At 42.1% G+C, this 20,075-nt stretch overlaps 1 protein-coding gene across 4 annotated transcripts in view; it reads right to left on the reverse strand.

The window, feature by feature from the left end:
- CHD2 (chromodomain helicase DNA binding protein 2) overlaps nt 1-20,075 on the reverse strand; it is a 1,035,232-nt gene that overhangs the window by 843,469 nt on the left and 171,688 nt on the right. For all 4 annotated transcript variants that reach the window (XM_053717628.1, XM_053717629.1, XM_053717630.1 and 1 more), the window contains 2 exons: nt 16,248-16,352; nt 15,985-16,143 (listed from right to left, as the gene is read on the reverse strand). In XM_053717628.1, coding sequence (XP_053573603.1) covers nt 15,985-16,143; nt 16,248-16,352 — 264 coding nt within the window. The remainder of the gene's footprint in view (nt 1-15,984; nt 16,144-16,247; nt 16,353-20,075) is intronic.

Raw genomic sequence — 20,075 nt, forward strand, 5'->3', positions numbered from 1 at the left:
ATGCCTATAAATACACCCCTCACCACACCCACAAATCAGTTTAACGAATAGCCAAGAAGTGGGGTGATAAGAAAAAAGTGCGAAAGCATATAAAATAAGGAATTGGAATAATTGTGCTTTATACAAAAAAATCATAACCACCACAAAAAGGGTGGGCCTCATGGACTCTTGCTAATATGAAAGAAATGAATTTATCAGGTAAGTTCTTACATAAATTATGTTTTCTTTCATGTAATTAGCAAGAGTCCATGAGCTAGTGACGTATGGGATAATGACTACCCAAGATGTGGATCTTTCCACGCAAGAGTCTCTAGAGAGGGAGGGATAAAATAAAGACAGCCAATTCCTGCTGAAAATAATCCACACCCAAAATAAAGTTTAATGAAAACATAAGCAGAAGATTCAAACTGAAACCGCTGCCTGAAGTACTTTTCTACCAAAAACTGCTTCAGAAGAAGAAAACACATCAAAATGGTAGAATTTAGTAAAAGTATGCAAAGAGGACCAAGTTGCTGCTTTGCAAATCTGATCAACCGAAGCTTCATTCCTAAACGCCCAGGAAGTAGAAACTGACCTAGTAGAATGAGCTGTAATCCTTTGAGGCGGAGTTTTACCCGACTCGACATAGGCATGATGAATTAAAGATTTCAACCAAGATGCCAAAAGAAATGGCAGAAGCTTTCTGGCTTTTTCTAGAACCAGAAAAGATGAAAAATAGACTAGAAGTCTTTCGGAAAGACTTAGTAGCTTCAACATAATATTACAAAGCTCTAACAACATCCAAAGAATGCAATGATTTCTCCTTAGAATTCTTAGGATTAGGACATAATGAAGGAACCACAATTTCTCTACTAATGTTGTTAGGAAAAAATTCAAAAGAAGTTCGCAACACCGCCTTATCCTGATGAAAAATCAGAAAAGGAGACTCACAAGAAAGAGCAGATAATTCAGAGACTCTTCTGGCAGAAGAGATGGCCAAAAGAAACAAAACTTTCCAAGAAAGAAGTTTAATGTCCAAATGAATGCATGGGTTCAAAAGGAGGAGCTAAAAGAGCCCCCAGAACCAAATTCAAACTCCAAGGAGGAGAAATAGACTTAATGACAGGTTTTATACGAACCAAGTCTTGTACAAAACAATGAATATCAGGAAGATTAGCAATCTTTCTGTGAAAAAGAACAGAAAGGGCAGAGATTTGTCCTGTCAAGGAACTTGCGGACAAACCTTTATCTAAACCATCCTGAAGAAACTGTAAAAAAATTCTCGGAATTCTAAAAGAATGCCAGGAAAAATTATGAGAAGACACTAAGAAATATAAGTCTTCCAGACTCTATAATATATCTCTCTAGATACAGATTTACAAGCTTGTAACATAGTATTAATCACAGAGTCAGAGAAACCTCTTTGACCAAGAATCAAGCGTTCAATCTCCATACCCTTAAATTTAAAGATTTGAGATCCTGATGGAAACGGAAGAGCCCACGGTTGGCAAGAGGCCATCCGAAAAAGAATCCGTCCATGCTGGAGCTACCAGCAGAACAAACGAGCATTCCTTCAGAATCTTGGAGATTACTCTTGGAAGAAGAACTAGAGGCGGAGAGATATAGGCAGGATGATACTTCCAAGGAAGTGATAATGCATTCACTGCCTCCGCCTGAGGATCCCGGGGTCTGAACAGATACCTGGGAAGTTTCCTGTTTAGATGAGAAACCATCAGATCTATTTCTGGAAGTTCCCACATTTGAACAATCTGAAGAAATACCTCTGGGTGAAGAAAATTCTTGGAGCTGATGCTAAGCCAAACGGTAGAGCCACAAAACTGGTAATGCTTGTCTAAAAAAAGAGAATCTCAGAAACTAAAAGTGATCTGGATGAATCGGAATATGCAGATATGCATCCTGTAAATCTATTGTAGACATATAATGCCCTCGCTGAACAAAAGGCAGGATAGTCCTTACAGCTACCATCTTGAATGTTGGTATCCTTACATAACGATTCAATATTGATAGATCCGGAACTGTTCTGAAGGAATTGACCTTCTTTGATACAATGAAGAGATAGAATAAAACCCCAGCCCCTGTTCCAGAACTGGAACTGGCATAATTACTCCAGCCAACTCTAGATCTGAAACACATTTCAGAAATGCTTGAGCCTTTGCTGGGTTTACTGGGACACGGGAAAGAAAAAAATCTCTTTGCAGGAGGCCTTAACTTGAAGCCAATTCTGTACCCTTCTGAAACAATGTTCTGAAACCAGAGATTGTGAACGGAATTGATCCAAATTTCTTTGAAAAGAACGTAAACTGCCCCATACCAGCTGAGCTGGAATAAGGGCCGCACCTTCATGGGGACTTAGGAGCTGGCTTTGGGTTTCTATAAGGCTTGGATATATTCCAAAGTGAAGAAGGTTTCCAAACTGATACCGCTCCTGAGGATGAAGGATCAGGCTTTTGTTCCTTGTTGTGATGAAAGGAACGAAAACAATTATTAGACCTAAATTTACCTCAGATTTTTTATCCTGTGGTAAAAAAGTTCCCTTCCTTCCAGTAACAGTTGAGATAAAAGAATCCAACTGAGAACCGAATAATTTATTACCCTGGAAAGAAAGGGATAGCAAAGTTGACTTAGAAGACATATCAGCATTCCAAGTTTTAAGCCATAAAGCTCTTCTAGCTAAAATAGTTAGAGACATATACCTGACATCAATTCTAATGATATCAAAGATGGCATCACAAATAAAATAATTAGCATGTTATAGAATAATAATGCTATGAGAATTATGATCTGTTACTTGTTGCGCTAAAGCTTCTAACCAAAAAGTTGAAGCTGCAGCAACATCCGCAAAAAATATAGCAGGAGTAGAGACAGCCCCATTAACCTTAGGGATTTTGTCCCAAACTCTAATCTGTCAGATGGCACAGGATATAATTGCTTAAAACGTTTTAAAAGGAGTAAATGAATTACCCAAATTATTCCATTCCCTGGAAATTACTTCAGAAATAGCATCAGGGACAGGAAACACTTCTGGAATAACTACAGGAGATTTAAAAACGTTTAGTTTTAGTATCAAGAGGACCAGAATCCTCTATTTCTAATGCAATTAATACTTCTTTAAATAAAGAACGAATAAATTCCATCTTGAACAAATACAAAGATTTATCAGCATCAACCTCTGAGACAGAAACCTCTGAACCAGAAGAACCATTATCAGTATCAGAATGATGATGTTCATTTAAAAATTCATCTGAAAAAAGAGAAGTTTTAAAAGACTTTTATGTATACTAGCAGGAAAAATAATAGACATAGCCTTCTTAATGGATTTAGAAACAAAATCTCTTATGTTATCAGGAACACTCTGAGTATTAGATGTTGACGGAACAGCAACAGGTAATGTAACAGTACTAAAGGAAATTTTATCTGCATTAACAAGTTTGTCATAACATTTAATACAAACAACAGCTGAAGGAACAGATACCAAAAGTGATACACTTAGCTTTGGTAGCTCCAGCACCGGGCAGCGATTTTCCTGAAGTATCTTCTGACTCAGTTGCAACGTGGAACATCTTGCGATATGTAATAGAAAAAAACAGAATTTATGTTTACCTGATAAATTACTTTCTCCAACGGTGTGTCCGGTCCACGGCGTCATCCTTACTTGTGGGATATTCTCTTCCCCAACAGGAAATGGCAAAGAGCCCAGCAAAGCTGGTCACATGATCCCTCCTAGGCTCCGCCTACCCCAGTCATTCGACCGACGTTAAGGAGGAATATTTAAATAGGAGAAACCATATGGTACCGTGGTGACTGTAGTTAAAGAAAATAAAATATCAGACCTGATTAAAAAAACCAGGGCGGGCCGTGGACCGGACACACCGTTGGAGAAAGTAATTTATCAGGTAAACATAAATTCTGTTTTCTCCAACATAGGTGTGTCCGGTCCACGGCGTCATCCTTACTTGTGGGAACCAATACCAAAGCTTTAGGACACGGATGAAGGGAGGGAGCAAATCAGGTCACCTAAATGGAAGGCACCACGGCTTGCAAAACCTTTCTCCCAAAAATAGCCTCAGAAGAAGCAAAAGTATCAAACTTGTAAAATTTGGGAAAAGTGTGCAGTGAAGACCAAGTCGCTGCCCTACATATCTGATCAACAGAAGCCTCGTTCTTGAAGGCCCATGTGGAAGCCACAGCCCTAGTGGAATGAGCTGTGATTCTTTCGGGAGGCTGCCGTCCGGCAGTCTCGTAAGCCAATCTGATGATGCTTTTAATCCAAAAAGAGAGAGAGGTAGAAGTTGCTTTTTGACCTCTCCTTTTACCGGAATAAACAACAAACAAGGAAGATGTTTGTCTAAAATCCTTTGTAGCATCTAAATAGAATTTTAGAGCGCGAACAACATCCAAATTGTGCAACAAACGTTCCTTCTTTGAAACTGGTTTAGGACACAGAGAAGGTACGACTATCTCCTGGTTAATGTTTTTGTTAGAAACAACTTTTGGAAGAAAACCAGGTTTAGTACGTAAAACCACCTTATCTGCATGGAACACCAGATAAGGAGGAGAACACTGCAGAGCAGATAATTCTGAAACTCTTCTAGCAGAAGAAATTGCAACTAAAAACAAAACTTTCCAAGATAATAACTTAATATCAACGGAATGTAAGGGTTCAAACGGAACCCCCTGAAGAACTGAAAGAACTAAATTGAGACTCCAAGGAGGAGTCAAAGGTTTGTAAACAGGCTTAATTCTAACCAGAGCCTGAACAAAAGCCTGAACATCTGGCACAGCTGCCAGCTTTTTGTGAAGTAACACAGACAAGGCAGAAATCTGTCCCTTCAGGGAACTTGCAGATAATCCTTTTTCCAATCCTTCTTGAAGGAAGGATAAAATCTTAGGAATCTTAACCTTGTCCCAAGGGAATCCTTTAGATTCACACCAACAGATATATTTTTTCCAAATTTTGTGGTAAATCTTTCTAGTTACAGGCTTTCTGGCCTGAACAAGAGTATCGATAACAGAATCTGAGAACCCTCGCTTCGATAAGATCAAGCGTTCAATCTCCAAGCAGTCAGCTGTAGTGAAACCAGATTCGGATGTTCGAACGGACCCTGAACAAGCAGGTCTCGTCTCAAAGGTAGCTTCCAAGGTGGAGCCGATGACATATTCACCAGATCTGCATACCAAGTCCTGCGTGGCCACGCAGGAGCTATCAAGATCACCGACGCCCTCTCCTGATTGATCCTGGCTACCAGCCTGGGGATGAGAGGAAACGGCGGGAACACATAAGCTAGTTTGAAGGTCCAAGGTGCTACTAGTGCATCCACTAGAGCCGCCTTGGGATCCCTGGATCTGGACCCGTAGCAAGGAACTTTGAAGTTCTGACGAGAGGCCATCAGATCCATGTCTGGAATGCCCCACAGCTGAGTGACTTGGGCAAAGATTTCCGGATGGAGTTCCCACTCCCCCGGATGTAATGTCTGACGACTCAGAAAATCCGCTTCCCAATTTTCCACTCCTGGGATGTGGATAGCAGACAGGTGGCAGGAGTGAGACTCCGCCCATAGAATGATTTTGGTCACTTCTTCCATCGCTAGGGAACTCCTTGTTCCCCCCTGATGGTTGATGTACGCAACAGTTGTCATGTTGTCTGATTGAAACCTTATGAACTTGGCCCTCGCTAGCTGAGGCCAAGCCTTGAGAGCATTGAATATCGCTCTCAGTTCCAGAATATTTATCGGTAGAAGAGATTCTTCCCGAGACCAAAGACCCTGAGCTTTCAGGGATCCCCAGACCGCGCCCCAGCCCATCAGACTGGCGTCGGTCGTGACAATGACCCACTCTGGTCTGCGGAATGTCATCCCTTGTGACAGGTTGTCCAGGGACAGCCACCAACGGAGTGAGTCTCTGGTCCTCTGATTTACTTGTATCTTCGGAGACAAGTCTGTATAGTCCCCATTCCACTGACTGAGCATGCACAGTTGTAATGGTCTTAGATGAATGCGCGCAAAAGGAACTATGTCCATTGCCGCTACCATCAACCCGATCACTTCCATGCACTGAGCTATGGAAGGAAGAGGAACGGAATGAAGTATCCGACAAGAGTCTAGAAGTTTTGTTTTTCTGGCCTCTGTCAGAAAAATCCTCATTTCTAAGGAGTCTATTATTGTTCCCAAGAAGGGAACCCTTGTTGACGGAGATAGAGAACTCTTTTCCACGTTCACTTTCCATCCGTGAGATCTGAGAAAGGCCAGGACAATGTCCGTGTGAGCCTTTGCTTGAGGAAAGGACGACGCTTGAATCAGAATGTCGTCCAGGTAAGGTACTACAGAAATGCCCCTTGGTCTTAGCACAGCTAGAAGGGACCCTAGTACCTTTGTGAAAATCCTTGGAGCAGTGGCTAATCCGAAAGGAAGCGCCACGAACTGGTAATGCTTGTCCAGGAATGCGAACCTTAGGAACCGATGATGTTCCTTGTGGATAGGAATATGTAGATACGCATCCTTTAAATCCACCGTGGTCATGAATTGACCTTCCTGGATGGAAGGAAGAATAATTCGAATGGTTTCCATCTTGAACGATGGAACCTTGAGAAACTTGTTTAAGATCTTGAGATCTAAGATTGGTCTGAACGTTCCCTCTTTTTTGGGAACTATGAACAGATTGGAGTAGAACCCCATCCCTTGTTCTCTTAATGGAACAGGATGAATCACTCCCATTTTTAACAGGTCTTCTACACAATGTAAGAATGCCTGTCTTTTTATGTGGTCTGAAGACAACTGAGACCTGTGGAACCTCCCCCTTGGGGGAAGTCCCTTGAATTCCAGAAGATAACCTTGGGAGACTATTTCTAGCGCCCAAGGATCCAGAACATCTCTTGCCCAAGCCTGAAGCATCTCTTGCCCAAGCGAAGAGAGAGAGTCTGCCCCCCACCAGATCCGGTCCCGGATCGGGGGCCAACATTTCATGCTGTCTTGGTAGCAGTGGCAGGTTTCTTGGCCTGCTTTCCCTTGTTCCAGCCTTGCATTGGTCTCCAAGCTGGCTTGGCTTGAGAAGTATTACCCTCTTGCTTAGAGGACATAGCACTTTGGGCTGGTCCGTTTCTACGAAAGGGACGAAAATTAGGTTTATTTGTTTGCCTTGAAAGGCCGATCCTGAGGAAGGGCGTGGCCCTTACCCCCAGTGATATCAGAGATAATCTCTTTCAAGTCAGGGCCAAACAGCGTTTTCCCCTTGAAAGGAATGTTAAGTAGCTTGTTCTTGGAAGACGCATCAGCCGACCAAGATTTCAACCAAAGCGCTCTGCGCGCCACAATAGCAAACCCAGAATTCTTAGCCGCTAACCTAGCCAATTGCAAAGTGGCGTCTAGGGTGAAAGAATTAGCCAATTTGAGAGCATTGATTCTGTCCATAATCTCCTCATAAGGAGGAGAATCACTATCGACCGCCTTTATCAGCTCATCGAACCAGAAACATGCGGCTGTAGCGACAGGGACAATGCATGAAATTGGTTGTAGAAGGTAACCCTGCTGAACAAACATCTTTTTAAGCAAACCTAATTTTTTATCCATAGGATCTTTGAAAGCACAACTATCCTCTATGGGTATAGTGGTGCGTTTGTTTAAAGTGGAAACCGCTCCCTCGACCTTGGGGACTGTCTGCCATAAGTCCTTTCTGGGGTCGACCATAGGAAACAATTTTTTAAATATGGGGGGAGGGACGAAAGGAATACCGGGCCTTTCCCATTCTTTATTAACAATGTCCGCCACCCGCTTGGGTATAGGAAAAGCTTCTGGGAGCCCCGGCACCTCTAGGAACTTGTCCATTTTACATAGTTTCTCTGGGATGACCAACTTGTCACAATCATCCAGAGTGGATAATACCTCCTTAAGCAGAATGCGGAGATGTTCCATCTTAAATTTAAATGTAATCACATCAGGTTCAGCTTGTTGAGAAATGTTCCCTGAATCAGTAATTTCTCCCTCAGACAAAACCTCCCTGGCCCCATCAGACTGGGTTATGGGCCCTTCAGAAATATTATTATCAGCGTCGTCATGCTCTTCAGTATCTAAAACAGAGCAGTCGCGCTTACGCTGATAAGTGTTCATTTTGGCTAAAATGTTTTTGACAGAATTATCCATTACAGCCGTTAATTGTTGCATAGTAAGGAGTATTGGCGCGCTAGATGTACTAGGGGCCTCCTGAGTGGGCAAGACTCGTGTAGACGAAGGAGGGAATGATGCAGTACCATGCTTACTCCCCTCACTTGAGGAATCATCTTGGGCATCATTGTCATTGTCACATAAATCACATTTATTTAAATGAATAGGAATTCTGGCTTCCCCACATTCAGAACACAGTCTATCTGGTAGTTCAGACATGTTAAACAGGCATAAACTTGATAACAAAGTACAAAAAACGTTTTAAAATAAAACCGTTACTGTCACTTTAAATTTTAAACTGAACACACTTTATTACTGCAATTGCGAAAAAACATGAAGGAATTGTTCAAAATTCACCAAATTTTCACCACAGTGTCTTAAAGCCTTAAAAGTATTGCACACCAAATTAGGAAGCTTTAACCCTTAAAATAACGGAACCGGAGCCGTTTTGAACTTTAACCCCTTTACAGTCCCTGGTATCTGCTTTGCTGAGACCCAACCAAGCCCAAAGGGGAATACGATACCAAATGACGCCTTCAGAAAGTCTTTTCTAAGTATCAGAGCTCCTCTCACATGCGACTGCATGCCATGCCTCTCAAAAACAAGTGCGCAACACCGGCGCGAAAATGAGGCTCTGCCTATGCTTTGGGAAAGCCCCTAAAGAATAAGGTGTCTAAAACAGTGCCTGCCGATATTATTATATCAAAATACCCAGATAAAATGATTCCTCAAGGCTAAATATGTGTTTAATAATGAATCGATTTAGCCCAGAAAAAGTCTACAGTCTTAATAAGCCCTTGTGAAGCCCTTATTTACGATCGTAATAAACATGGCTTACCGGATCCCATAGGGAAAATGACAGCTTCCAGCATTACATCGTCTTGTTAGAATGTGTCATACCTCAAGCAGCAAGAGACTGCTCACTGTTCCCCCAACTGAAGTTAATTGCTCTCAACAGTCCTGTGTGGAACAGCCATGGATTTTAGTGACGGTTGCTAAAATCATTTTCCTCATACAAACAGAAATCTTCATCACTTTTCTGTTTCTGAGTAAATAGTACATACCAGCACTATTTCAAAATAACAAACTCTTGATTGAATAATAAAAACTAGTTAAACACTAAAAAACTCTAAGCCATCTCCGTGGAGATGTTGCCTGTACAACGGCAAAGAGAATGACTGGGGTAGGCGGAGCCTAGGAGGGATCATGTGACCAGCTTTGCTGGGCTCTTTGCCATTTCCTGTTGGGGAAGAGAATATCCCACAAGTAAGGATGACGCCGTGGACCGGACACACCTATGTTGGAGAAACAACATATAAAGCAAAATTTATCAAATTCCTTAAATGACAGTTTCAGGAATGGGAAAAAAATGCCAGTGAACAAGCTTCTAGCAACCAGAAGCAATAAATAATGAGACTTAAATAATGTGGAGACAAAAGTGACGCCCATATTTTTTTAGCGCCAAATAAGACGCCCACATTATTTGGCGCCTAAATGCTTTTGGCGCCAAAAATGACGCCACATCCGGAACGCCGACACTTTTGACGCAAAATAACGTCAAAAATGACGCAACTTCCGGTGACACGTATGACGCCGGAAACAGAAAAAAATTTTGCGCCAAAAAAGTCTGCGCCAAGAATGACGCAATAAAATGAAGCATTTTCAGCCCCCGCGAGCCTAACAGCCCACAGGGAAAAAGTCAAATTTTTTAAGGTAAGAAAAAATGATTGATTCAAATGCATTATCCCAAATATGAAACTGACTGTCTGAAAATAAGGAATGTTGAACAACCTGAGTCAAGGCAAATAAATGTTTGAATACATATATTTAGAACTTTATAAAAAAGTGCCCAACCATAGCTTAGAGTGTCACAGAAAATAAGACTTACTTACCCCAGGACACTCATCTACATGTTTGTAGAAAGCCAAACCAGTACTGAAACGAAAATCAGCAGAGGTAATGGTATATATATATATATATAAGAGTATATCGTCGATCTGAAAAGGGAGGTAAGAGATGAATCTCTACGACCGATAACAGAGAACCTATGAAATAGACCCCGTAGAAGGAGATCATTGCATTCAAATAGGCAATACTCTCCTCACATCCCTCTGACATGCACTGCATGCTGAGAGGAAAACCGGGCTCCAACCTGCTGCGGAGCGCATATCAACGTAGAATCTAGCACAAACTTACTTCACCACCTCCATGGGAGGCAAAGTTTGTAAAACTGATTTGTGGGTGTGGTGAGGGGTGTATTTATAGGCATTTTAAGGTTTGGGAAACTTTGCCCCTCCTGGTAGGAATGTATATCCCATACGTCACTAGCTCATGGACTCTTGCTAATTACATGAAAGAAACCTTTCTCCCAAAAATAGCCTCCGAAGAAGCAAGAGTATCGAATTTGTAAAATTTGGCAAACGTATGCAGTGAAGACCAAGTCGCTGCCTTACAAATCTGTTCAACAGAAGCCTCATTCTTGAAAGCCCATGTGGAAGCCACAACTCTAGTAGAGTGAGCTGTAATTTGTTCAGGAGGCTGCCTTCCAGCAGTCTCATAAGCCAACCGGATGATGCTTTTCAGCCACATCAAAATTGTGTAACAGACGTTCCTTGTTAGAAACTGGATTAGGACACAGAGAAGGAACAACTATTTCCTGGTTGATATTCTTATTGGAAACCACTTTTGGAAGAAAACCAGGTTTGGTACGTAAAACGACCTTATCTATATGAAACACCAGATAGGGTGAATTACACTGCAAAGCAGACAATTCAGAAACTCTTCTAGCAGAAGAAATATCTACTAAAAACAAAACTTTCCAAGATAGTAACTTAATATCTATGGAATGTAGAGGTTCAAACGGAACCCCTTGAAGAACTGAAAGAACTAAATTTAGACTCCATGGAGGAGCCACAGGTCTGTAGACAGGCTTGATTCTGACTAAAGCCTGTACAAACGCCTGAATATCTGGCATGGCTGCCAGACGCTTGTGTAACAAAACAGACAGAGCAGATATCTGTCCCTTTAAAGAACTAGCTGACAGACCTTTCTCCAATCCTTCTTGGAGAAAAGATAGTATCCTTGGAATCCTAATCTTACTCCATGAGTAACCCTTGGATTCGCACCAGCAAAGATATTTCCGCTATATCTTATGATAAATTTTCCTGGTGACAGGCTTTCTAGCCTAGATCAGAGTATCTATAACTGATTCCGAAAACCCACGCTTAGCTAGAATCAAGCGTTCAATCTCCAAGCAGTCAGTTGCAGAGAAACTAGGTTTGGATGTTCAAATGGACCTTGAATTAGAAGGTCCTGCCTCAAAGGCAGCTTCCATGGTGGAACCGATGACATATTCACCAGGTCTGCATACCAAGTCCTGCGTGGCCACGCAGGAGCTATCAGAATTACCGAAGTCTTCTCCTGATTGATCCTGGCTACTAGCCGGGGGAGAAGGGGAAACGGTGGAAAGACATAAGCTAGATTGAACGACCAAGGCGCTACTAAGGCATCTACCAATGTCGCCTTGGGATCCCTGGACCTGGACCCGTAACGTGTAACTTTGGAGTTCTGACGTGACGCCATCAGATCCAGATCTGGAATGCCCCATAGCTGGGTCAGCTGAGCAAAAACCTCCGGGTGGAGTTCCCACTCCCCCGGATGGAAAGTCTGACGACTCAGATAATCCGCTTCCCAGTTGTCCACTCCTGGGATGTGAATTGCTGATAGATGGCAGGAGTGATCCTCTGCCCATTTGATGATCTTGGATACCTCCCTCATCGCCAGGGAACTCTTTGTTCCCCCCTGATGATTGATGTACGCTACAGTCATGTTGTCCGACTGAAATCTGATGAATTTGGCCTCCGCTAGTTGAGGGCATGCCTGGAGCGCATTGAATATCGCTCTCAATTCCAAAATGTTTATCGGGAGAAAAGATTCTTCCCAAGACCATAGACCCTGAGCCTTCAGGGACTTCCAGACCGCGCCCCAGCCTAAGAGGCTGGCGTCGGTCGTGACAATGATCCACTCCGGTCTTCGCAAACTCATTCCCTGAGACAGGTGATCCTGAGACAACCACCAGAGGAGTGAGTCTCTGGTTTGCTGGTCCATCTGAATCTGGGGAGACAAATCTGCATAATCCCCATTCCATTGTTTGAGCATGCACAGTTGCAATGGTCTTAAATGAATTCGAGCAAAAGGAACCACGTCCATTGCCGCAACCATTAGTCCTATTACCTCCATGCACTGAGTTATGGAGGGTTGAGGAATGGATTGAAGAACTCGACAAGTTTTAATTTCCTGACCTCTGTCAGAAAGATTTTCATTTCTACCGAGTCTATTATTGTTCCCAGGAAGGGAACCCTTGTGAACGGGGACAGAGAACTTTTTTCAATGTTCACCTTCCACCCGTGAGACCTTAGAAAGGCTAGAACAATGTCCGTATGAGCCCTTGCTTTGTGAAAGGACGACGCCTGTATTAAAATGTCGTCTAGGTAAGGTGCTACTGCAATGCCCCTTGGCCTTAGCACCGCTAGAAGGGACCTTAGCACCTTTGTGAAAATTCTGGGAGCAGTGGCCAATCCGAAGGGAAGAGCCACGAACTGGTAATGCTTGTCCAGAAAGGCGAACCTCAGAAACTGATGGTGATCTTTGTGGATAGGAATATGCAGGTACGCATCCTTTAAGTCCACGGTAGTCATATATTGACCCTCCTGGATCATTGGTAAAATTGTCCGAATGGTTTCCATTTTGAATGATGGAACTCTGAGGAATTTGTTTAGGATCTTTAAGTCCAGGATTGGCCTGAAAGTTCCTTCCTTTTTGGGAACTACAAACAGGTTTGAGTAAAATCCCAGTCCTTGTTCTGCTGTTGGAACTGGGTGTATCACTCCCATTTTAAAAGGTCTTCTACGCAATGTAAGAATGCCTGTCTCTTTATCTTGTCTAAAGATAAGCGAGACATGTGGAACCTTCCCCTTGGAGGAAGGTCCTTGAATTCTAGAAGATACCCCTGAGAGACAATTTCTAGTGCCCAGGGGTCCGGAACATCTCTTGCCCAGGCCTGAGCAAAGAGAGAAAGTCTGCCCCCTACTAGATCCGGTCCCGGATCGGGGGCTACCCCTTCATGCTGTCTTGGTAGCAGCAGCAGGCTTTTTGGCCTGTTTACCCTTGTTCCAGCCTTGCAATGGTTTCCATGCTGGTTTGGGCTGGGGTGCATTACCCTCTTGCCTAGTGGCTGTAGAGGTAGAAGCCGGTCCGTTCCTGAAATTGCGAAAGGAACGAAAATTAGACTTATTTTTAGCATTGAAAGGTCTATCCTGTGGAAGTGATATCTGAAATAATTTCTTTCAACTCTGGCCCGAATAGGGTCTTACCCTTGAAAGGAATATTAAGCAATTTTGTTTTGGACGACACATCCGCCGACCACGATTTTAGCCAAAGCGCCCTACGCGCCACTATTGCGAAACCAGAATTTTTCGCCGCTAATTTAGCTAACCGAAAAGCGGCATCTGTAATGAAATAATTAGCCAACTTCAGGGCGTGAATTCTATCCATGACTTCATCATAAGAAGTCTCCTTCTGGAGCGAGTTTTCTAATTCCTCAAACCAAAAAGCAGCTGCAGTGGTTACAGGAATAATGCAAGAAATTGGTTGAAGAAGAAAACCTTGTTGAACAAAAATTTTCTTAAGTAAACCTTCTAATTTTTTATCCATAGGATCTTTGAAAGCGCAACTGTCTTCTATTGGTATAGTTGTGCGCTTAGCTAGCGTTGAAACTGCCCCCTCTACCTTAGGGACCGTCTGCCACGCGTCCCTTCTGGGGTCAACAATGGGGAACATTTTCTTAAATATAGGAGGGGGAACAAAAGGTACACCTGGCTTCTCCCACTCCTTATTCACTATATCCACCACCCTCTTAGGTATCGGAAACGCATCAGTGTGTACTGGGACCTCTAAGAATTTATCCATTTTACACAATTTTTCTGGGACCACCAAAGGGTCACAATCATCAAGAGTAGCTAGGACCTCCTTAAGTAGAGCGCGGAGGTGTTCAAGCTTAAATTTAAATGCTATGGTATCAGGCTCTGCCTGCTGAGAAACTTTTCCTGTGTCAGAAATTTCTCCCTCAGACAGGCCCTCCCTCACCGCCAAGTCAGATTGATGTGAGGGCACTACAGATAAATTATCCTCTGCGTCTGCTTGCTCATTTTCTGTATTTAAAACTGAGCAATCACGCTTCCTAGGAAAAGCTGGCAGTTTGGATAAAAATGCTGCGAGAGAATTATCCATTACTGCTGCTAACTGTTGCATAGTAATAGCAATTGGCGCACTAGATGCACTGGGCATCGCTTGTGCGGGCATAGCTGGTGTTGACACAGAAGGAGAGGATAGTGAGCTATCCTCACTACCTTCAGCTAAAGAATCATCTTGGGCTATATCTTTAAGCGTGATTGTACGGTCCTTAAGCTGTTTGGACGCTATGGCACACTTCACACATAAATTTAATGGGGGAACCACCTTGGCCTTTGAACATACAGAACATAGGTTATCTGAAGGGTCAGACATGTTTGACAGACTTAAACAGATCTTCAATGCAATAAAAATTATTTTTGACAAAAACGTTACTGTGTCTTTAAATAATAAAAGTGCACACTTTATTACTAAAACATCAAAAAACCATCAAATAAACATCCGATTTTAATGAAATTTTCACCACAGTGTCTTAATGCTTTGAAAGGATTGCACACACATTTTCAGACCAATTAACCCCTTAATGCCCAAACCGGAGCTAATAACAGCAATTAACCTGTTAAAAACACTACAGTACTATGCCACAGCTTCCACTGTGGCCTTTACCTTCCTTAGGGATTATTTTAGTAGGCAATAAGCCTCTCTGGAGCCTTTTCTGATGCCTCTGGACTCCCCACGTGAAGCTGCATGAACTGCCTAAGCAAATCAACTGTGCAATTGAGGCTTGAAAATGAGGCCTCCTCCCTCTTCATTCCAGAGTGGAGGGGCCTTTCTGACTAGAATAGGTGTCCAAATAAGTGCCAGGCGCAAAACAAAACCCCAAAAGTGTTTTAAAGTCTGAAAAAACACCTTATTTATAGTGAAAACATGCTAAAAAGCAATAGATTTAGCCCACAATAGTGTCAACCAGCATAGAGCCCTTAATATAAGCCATAATTTTATACAGAGTCTAAGAAAAATGGCTTACCTATCCCAGAGGGGATTGCTGACAGTCTTCTAGCATTACTAGGTCTTGTTAGAAAAATGACTGATCATACCTGAAGCAGTTAAGCCTGCAAACTGTTCCCCCCAACTGAAGTTCTCTGGTTTCAACAGTCCTGCGTGGGAACAGCAATAGATTTTAGTTACTGGTGCTAAAATCATATTCCTCTCGGCAGAAATCTTCATCACTTTCTGCTGCAGAGTAAATAGTACAAGCCGGCACTATTTTAAAATAACAAACTCTTGATAGAAGAATAAAAAACTACAACTAAACACCACATACTCTTTACCACCCCCGTGGAGATGCTACTAGTTAGAGTGGCAAAGAGAATGACTGGGGGGGCGGAGCCTGAGGGGAGCTATATGGACAGCTCTGCTGTGTGCTCTCTTTGCCACTTCCTGTAGGGATTGAGAATATCCCACAAGTAAGGATGAAGCCGTGGACCGGATACACCAATGTAGGAGAAAATATATAGTGATGATATGTAAATTAAAAAAACAAGACTTTATTTCTGCTTAGGCATATCTTAGAAGAATATGTATCCTTTGTTTAGATGCCAGAAGACAAACAAGGTTAAAAAAATATCAAATTAGATTATACCTGACATTTTTAGCAACTCTGCGTCTGGTTTGTCTTTTAGGTGTTCCATCATCATCATCATCGTCGTCATCATCATCATCATCATCATCGTCCTCCTCCGAAGAGTCCTGCTTCCTTTTCTTTCCACGTGTCTTTATTGAACTGGGCCTGCACACTGCACTAAATAGGTATGTAAAAATATCACTGTATCAATCTTACTTTTGTGGACTTTACTTAACATTTCACCGAATGTAGCCTTAAAAAGAAAATAAATATCTCCTCACCGTTTGGGTAACAGTCTACGAGACCTGACTTTCATATCTTCATCATCACTTTCAGCACTACTAGCCTCATCATCATCATCATCATCATAAGTCTTTTTCTTCTCTCTTTGGTAAGATAGAAAAAAAATTAAGCAACTTTTACTAATCCTCACAACTTTGACATACTGACAGAATAAAACAGAAATTAGCAAAGGGCCAGAAATAACAATTTATACTTTAACTGATTAATTTATTTCATGGTGGCGAGAGTCCACGACCCGATACATATGGGATATACATTCCTACCAGGAGGAAGCAAAGTTTCCCAAACTCCAAAAATCTTATAAAAACCCTTCCACCTTAGTTTATTGTATAGCCAAGAGGTGAGGTGTTAGAAGGAGCAGCCCAAAGTAGGAGCAGCTACAAAAAAAAAATGTGAGCTTTAAACAAAAAACAACCCCAAACAGGTAAGGGCTCAGGGACTCACGTCACCATATAAATTATTTTTTCTTTCATATAGGTGGCGTGAGTCCATGACCTGTTACATATGGAATGTAATACCCAAGCTGTGGAAGTCCACGAGTAACAATAAAGGAAGGGATTGGGGGGAAAATAGCTTTTTTTTTTCGCTGAGAAATTAAATTACCAATTATCAAACAGACAACTGCCTGAAGGAACCTTCTACCAAAAGCTGCTTCTGACTAAGCAAAAACATAAAAAAAAGGTAAAATTTAGTAAAGGTTTGCAGAGAAGATCAAGTGGCCACTTTGCAAATTTGATCAACTGACCTGCCTCCAAATAAGCTTAGTAAATCAAAAGTTTCAACCAAGAGACTAAAGCAATAGAGGCTTTCTGGACTTTTTAGGGCCAAAAATAAGAACAGACAGACTAGAAGTCTGTCTAAAATCCTTAGTAGCATCAACATAATATTTCAGTGCTCTAACATCCAAAAATTAAAGATCTTTCAGAAGCATTTTTTTTGGATCCAGACACAAGGAGGGAACAACAATTTTTCTAATAATGTTATATGAGGAAACAACTTTAGGTAAAAAATTAAAATGTAGTCCACAAAACAGCTTTATCTTTATGGAATATCAGATAAAGAGAATCACAAGAGAAAGCAAACAATTCAAAAACTCTTCTAGCAGAAGAGATGGCCAAAAAGGAAATTTATGCTTACCTGAAAAATGTATTTCTTTTACGATATGATGAGTCCACGGATTTCATCCTTACTTGTGGGATTAAATCTCCTGTTAGCAGGAAGTGGCAAAGAGCACCACAGCAGAGCTGTATATATAGCTCCTCCCTTCCCGCCCCCTCCAGTCATTCGACCGAAGTTAGGAAGAGAAAGAAAAAGCCAAAGGTGCAGAGGTGACTGAAGTTTAATAAAAATAAATACATACCTGTCTTAGAAATGACAGGGTGGGCCGTGCACTCATCATATCGTAAAAGAAATAAATTTGTAAGGTAAGCATAAATTTCATTTCTTTAACAAGATATGACGAGTCCACGGATTTCATCCTTACTTGTGGGATACAATACCAAAGCTACAGGACACGGATGAAAGGGAGGGACAAGACAGGAACCTAAACGGAAGACACCACTGCTTGAAGAACCTTTCTCCCAAAAACAGCCTCTGACGAGGCAAAGGAATCAAATTTGTAAAACTTGGAAAAAGTGTGAAGAGACGACCAAGTTGCAGCCTTGCAAATCTGTTCAACAGAAGCATCATTCTTAAATGCCCATGAGGAAGCCACAGCCCTAGTAGAATGAGCCGTAATTCTGTCAGGAGGCTGCTGTCCAGCAGTCTCATATGCAAGACGGATGATACTCTTCAGCCAAAAAGAAAGAGGTAACCGTAGCTTTCTGGCCCCTACGCTTCCCAGAAAAAACAACAAATAATGAAGATGATTGACGGAAATCAGTCACCTGCAAGTAAAACTTCAGGGCACGAACCACGTCCAAGTTATGTTACAACCGCTCCTTCTTAGAAGAAGGATTAGGACACAAAGAAGGAACAACAATTTCCTAATTAATATTCTTATTAGAAACAACCTTAGAAAGAAACCCAGGTTTGGTACGCAACATCACCTTATCAGAGTGGAACCGGGCGCTCTAAAATGGCATATGGAACAAAACTGGTTGACAGGAGTAAACAAGGCCACTCCGGATTCATCACCGGACACAGAGTCTGAAATCAAAATAGTCTTAGTATCAGAATCCTCCGGAACTGAATCTGAAATTAACACAGTCTAAGCAACAGAATCCTCCATAACTGGATAGAGGATATTTAAATATGGACTAAAGTAGTAAAACAAAAACGGCACCTGACACACACAATGGGTGGGGCACTCACGACCTTCTATGACCAGACCCCTGCGGACTAGAAATTTTCGGGAATGTGGAAATGGAAAAATGGAACGTAACCACGGCCGAACACAAGGTGAACCGTACAGTACAAAAAAAAGCACGCCCAACCAAAAGACTGCGTCACTTCCAAAGGCCTCAATGTTCCAACCACGAGCCCAGTTAACATCACACATAAGCAGGTTGAATTAGATAATAAACATGATTATAAACCCCCCCTGTTCAATAACCCCTCTCAGGAGATATTAACCTTCGATTCCAAGATACTAAAAGAGACTTACTGAGACCCTTATATATAAGTTAGACCCGAAAGGTGGTAGCCTCTCAGGAAACATTCACATTACAGTACATTGACGAATAAAGTAAAATGAAACTATCTTACCGGAATCTACGCCGTGGAACAGGAACACGGCCCTTCAAGTGTGACGGATAGTAGCATCGCCTCCGCCATGGACTTGAGAGAAGAAAGCAGGAAGCGAAGCAAAGTTCGACAAAGCCGATTGCTTGAGGAGCTGTTAATATGAGTCGGGATGGTTTCACAGAAAGAAACTCCCTGCATCTCCGGACTCTAATTTTCATCCAAGCCCTCACTGAGAGACTGACAGGACTACTAAAAACTCCTGTCCCATGCTGAAGAATAATACCCTCCATAAGAGGAAAAAAACTAAAATTAAAAATTCTGACACTTCTCTGCCATCCTATTGGGACGAAAGGCAAAGAATGACTGGGGGATGAGGGGAGTGGGAGGAGTATTTAAGCCTTTGGCTGGGTTGTCTTTGCCGCCTCCTGTTGGCCAGGTTCTTATTTCCCAAAAGTAATAAATGCAGATGTGGACTCTTTCTAAGAAGAAAAAAGCCTGCCTCTGGGAGGAAGGTATGAATTCTATGTAGAAAACCTGAGATACTAAGTCCGTAGCCTATCTGGGACATCTCGTATCCTTTTTTAAAGTCAGAGATTCAGCCCCCACTTGTCCGATCCCGGATTGGGGGCAAACTCCTTTAGGACTATCCATCTTGCTTTTAGGTAGAAAAGACCCTTTTCCAGCCGTAATATCAGAAAGAAAAATTCCTGACAGATCAGGACCAAACAAGGTCTCACCCTTGTAAGGAAGCGCCAGAAGCTTGGACTCAGGGGAAAACTCCACTAACCAAGAATAAAGCCACAACACCCACGGGCTAGCACAACAAAGCTAGATCTTGACTCCTGGCTAAAAGACATGCATGGTAGCATCAGAAATAAAAAAATTGGCTAGTTTAAAAGCCTTAATTCTGTAATGGATCTCCTCTGTTCTGGATCTCCTGCAAAGGAGTCCCTACCAATATGAAACCAGACAAGGCGTTGCACCAATAAGATGCCGCACTTGACACAGTGGCAATACAAAGATGTAAGTCCATTAATCCTGAAAAGAGCAGCTATCATCTCTAGGGATCACAGTTCTCTTAACCAGAGTAGAAATGGTCCCTACTACTTACGCACCATGCA

Source organism: Bombina bombina, chromosome 6, assembly GCF_027579735.1.
Source record: "Bombina bombina isolate aBomBom1 chromosome 6, aBomBom1.pri, whole genome shotgun sequence".
Classification (NCBI taxonomy): domain Eukaryota; kingdom Metazoa; phylum Chordata; class Amphibia; order Anura; family Bombinatoridae; genus Bombina; species Bombina bombina.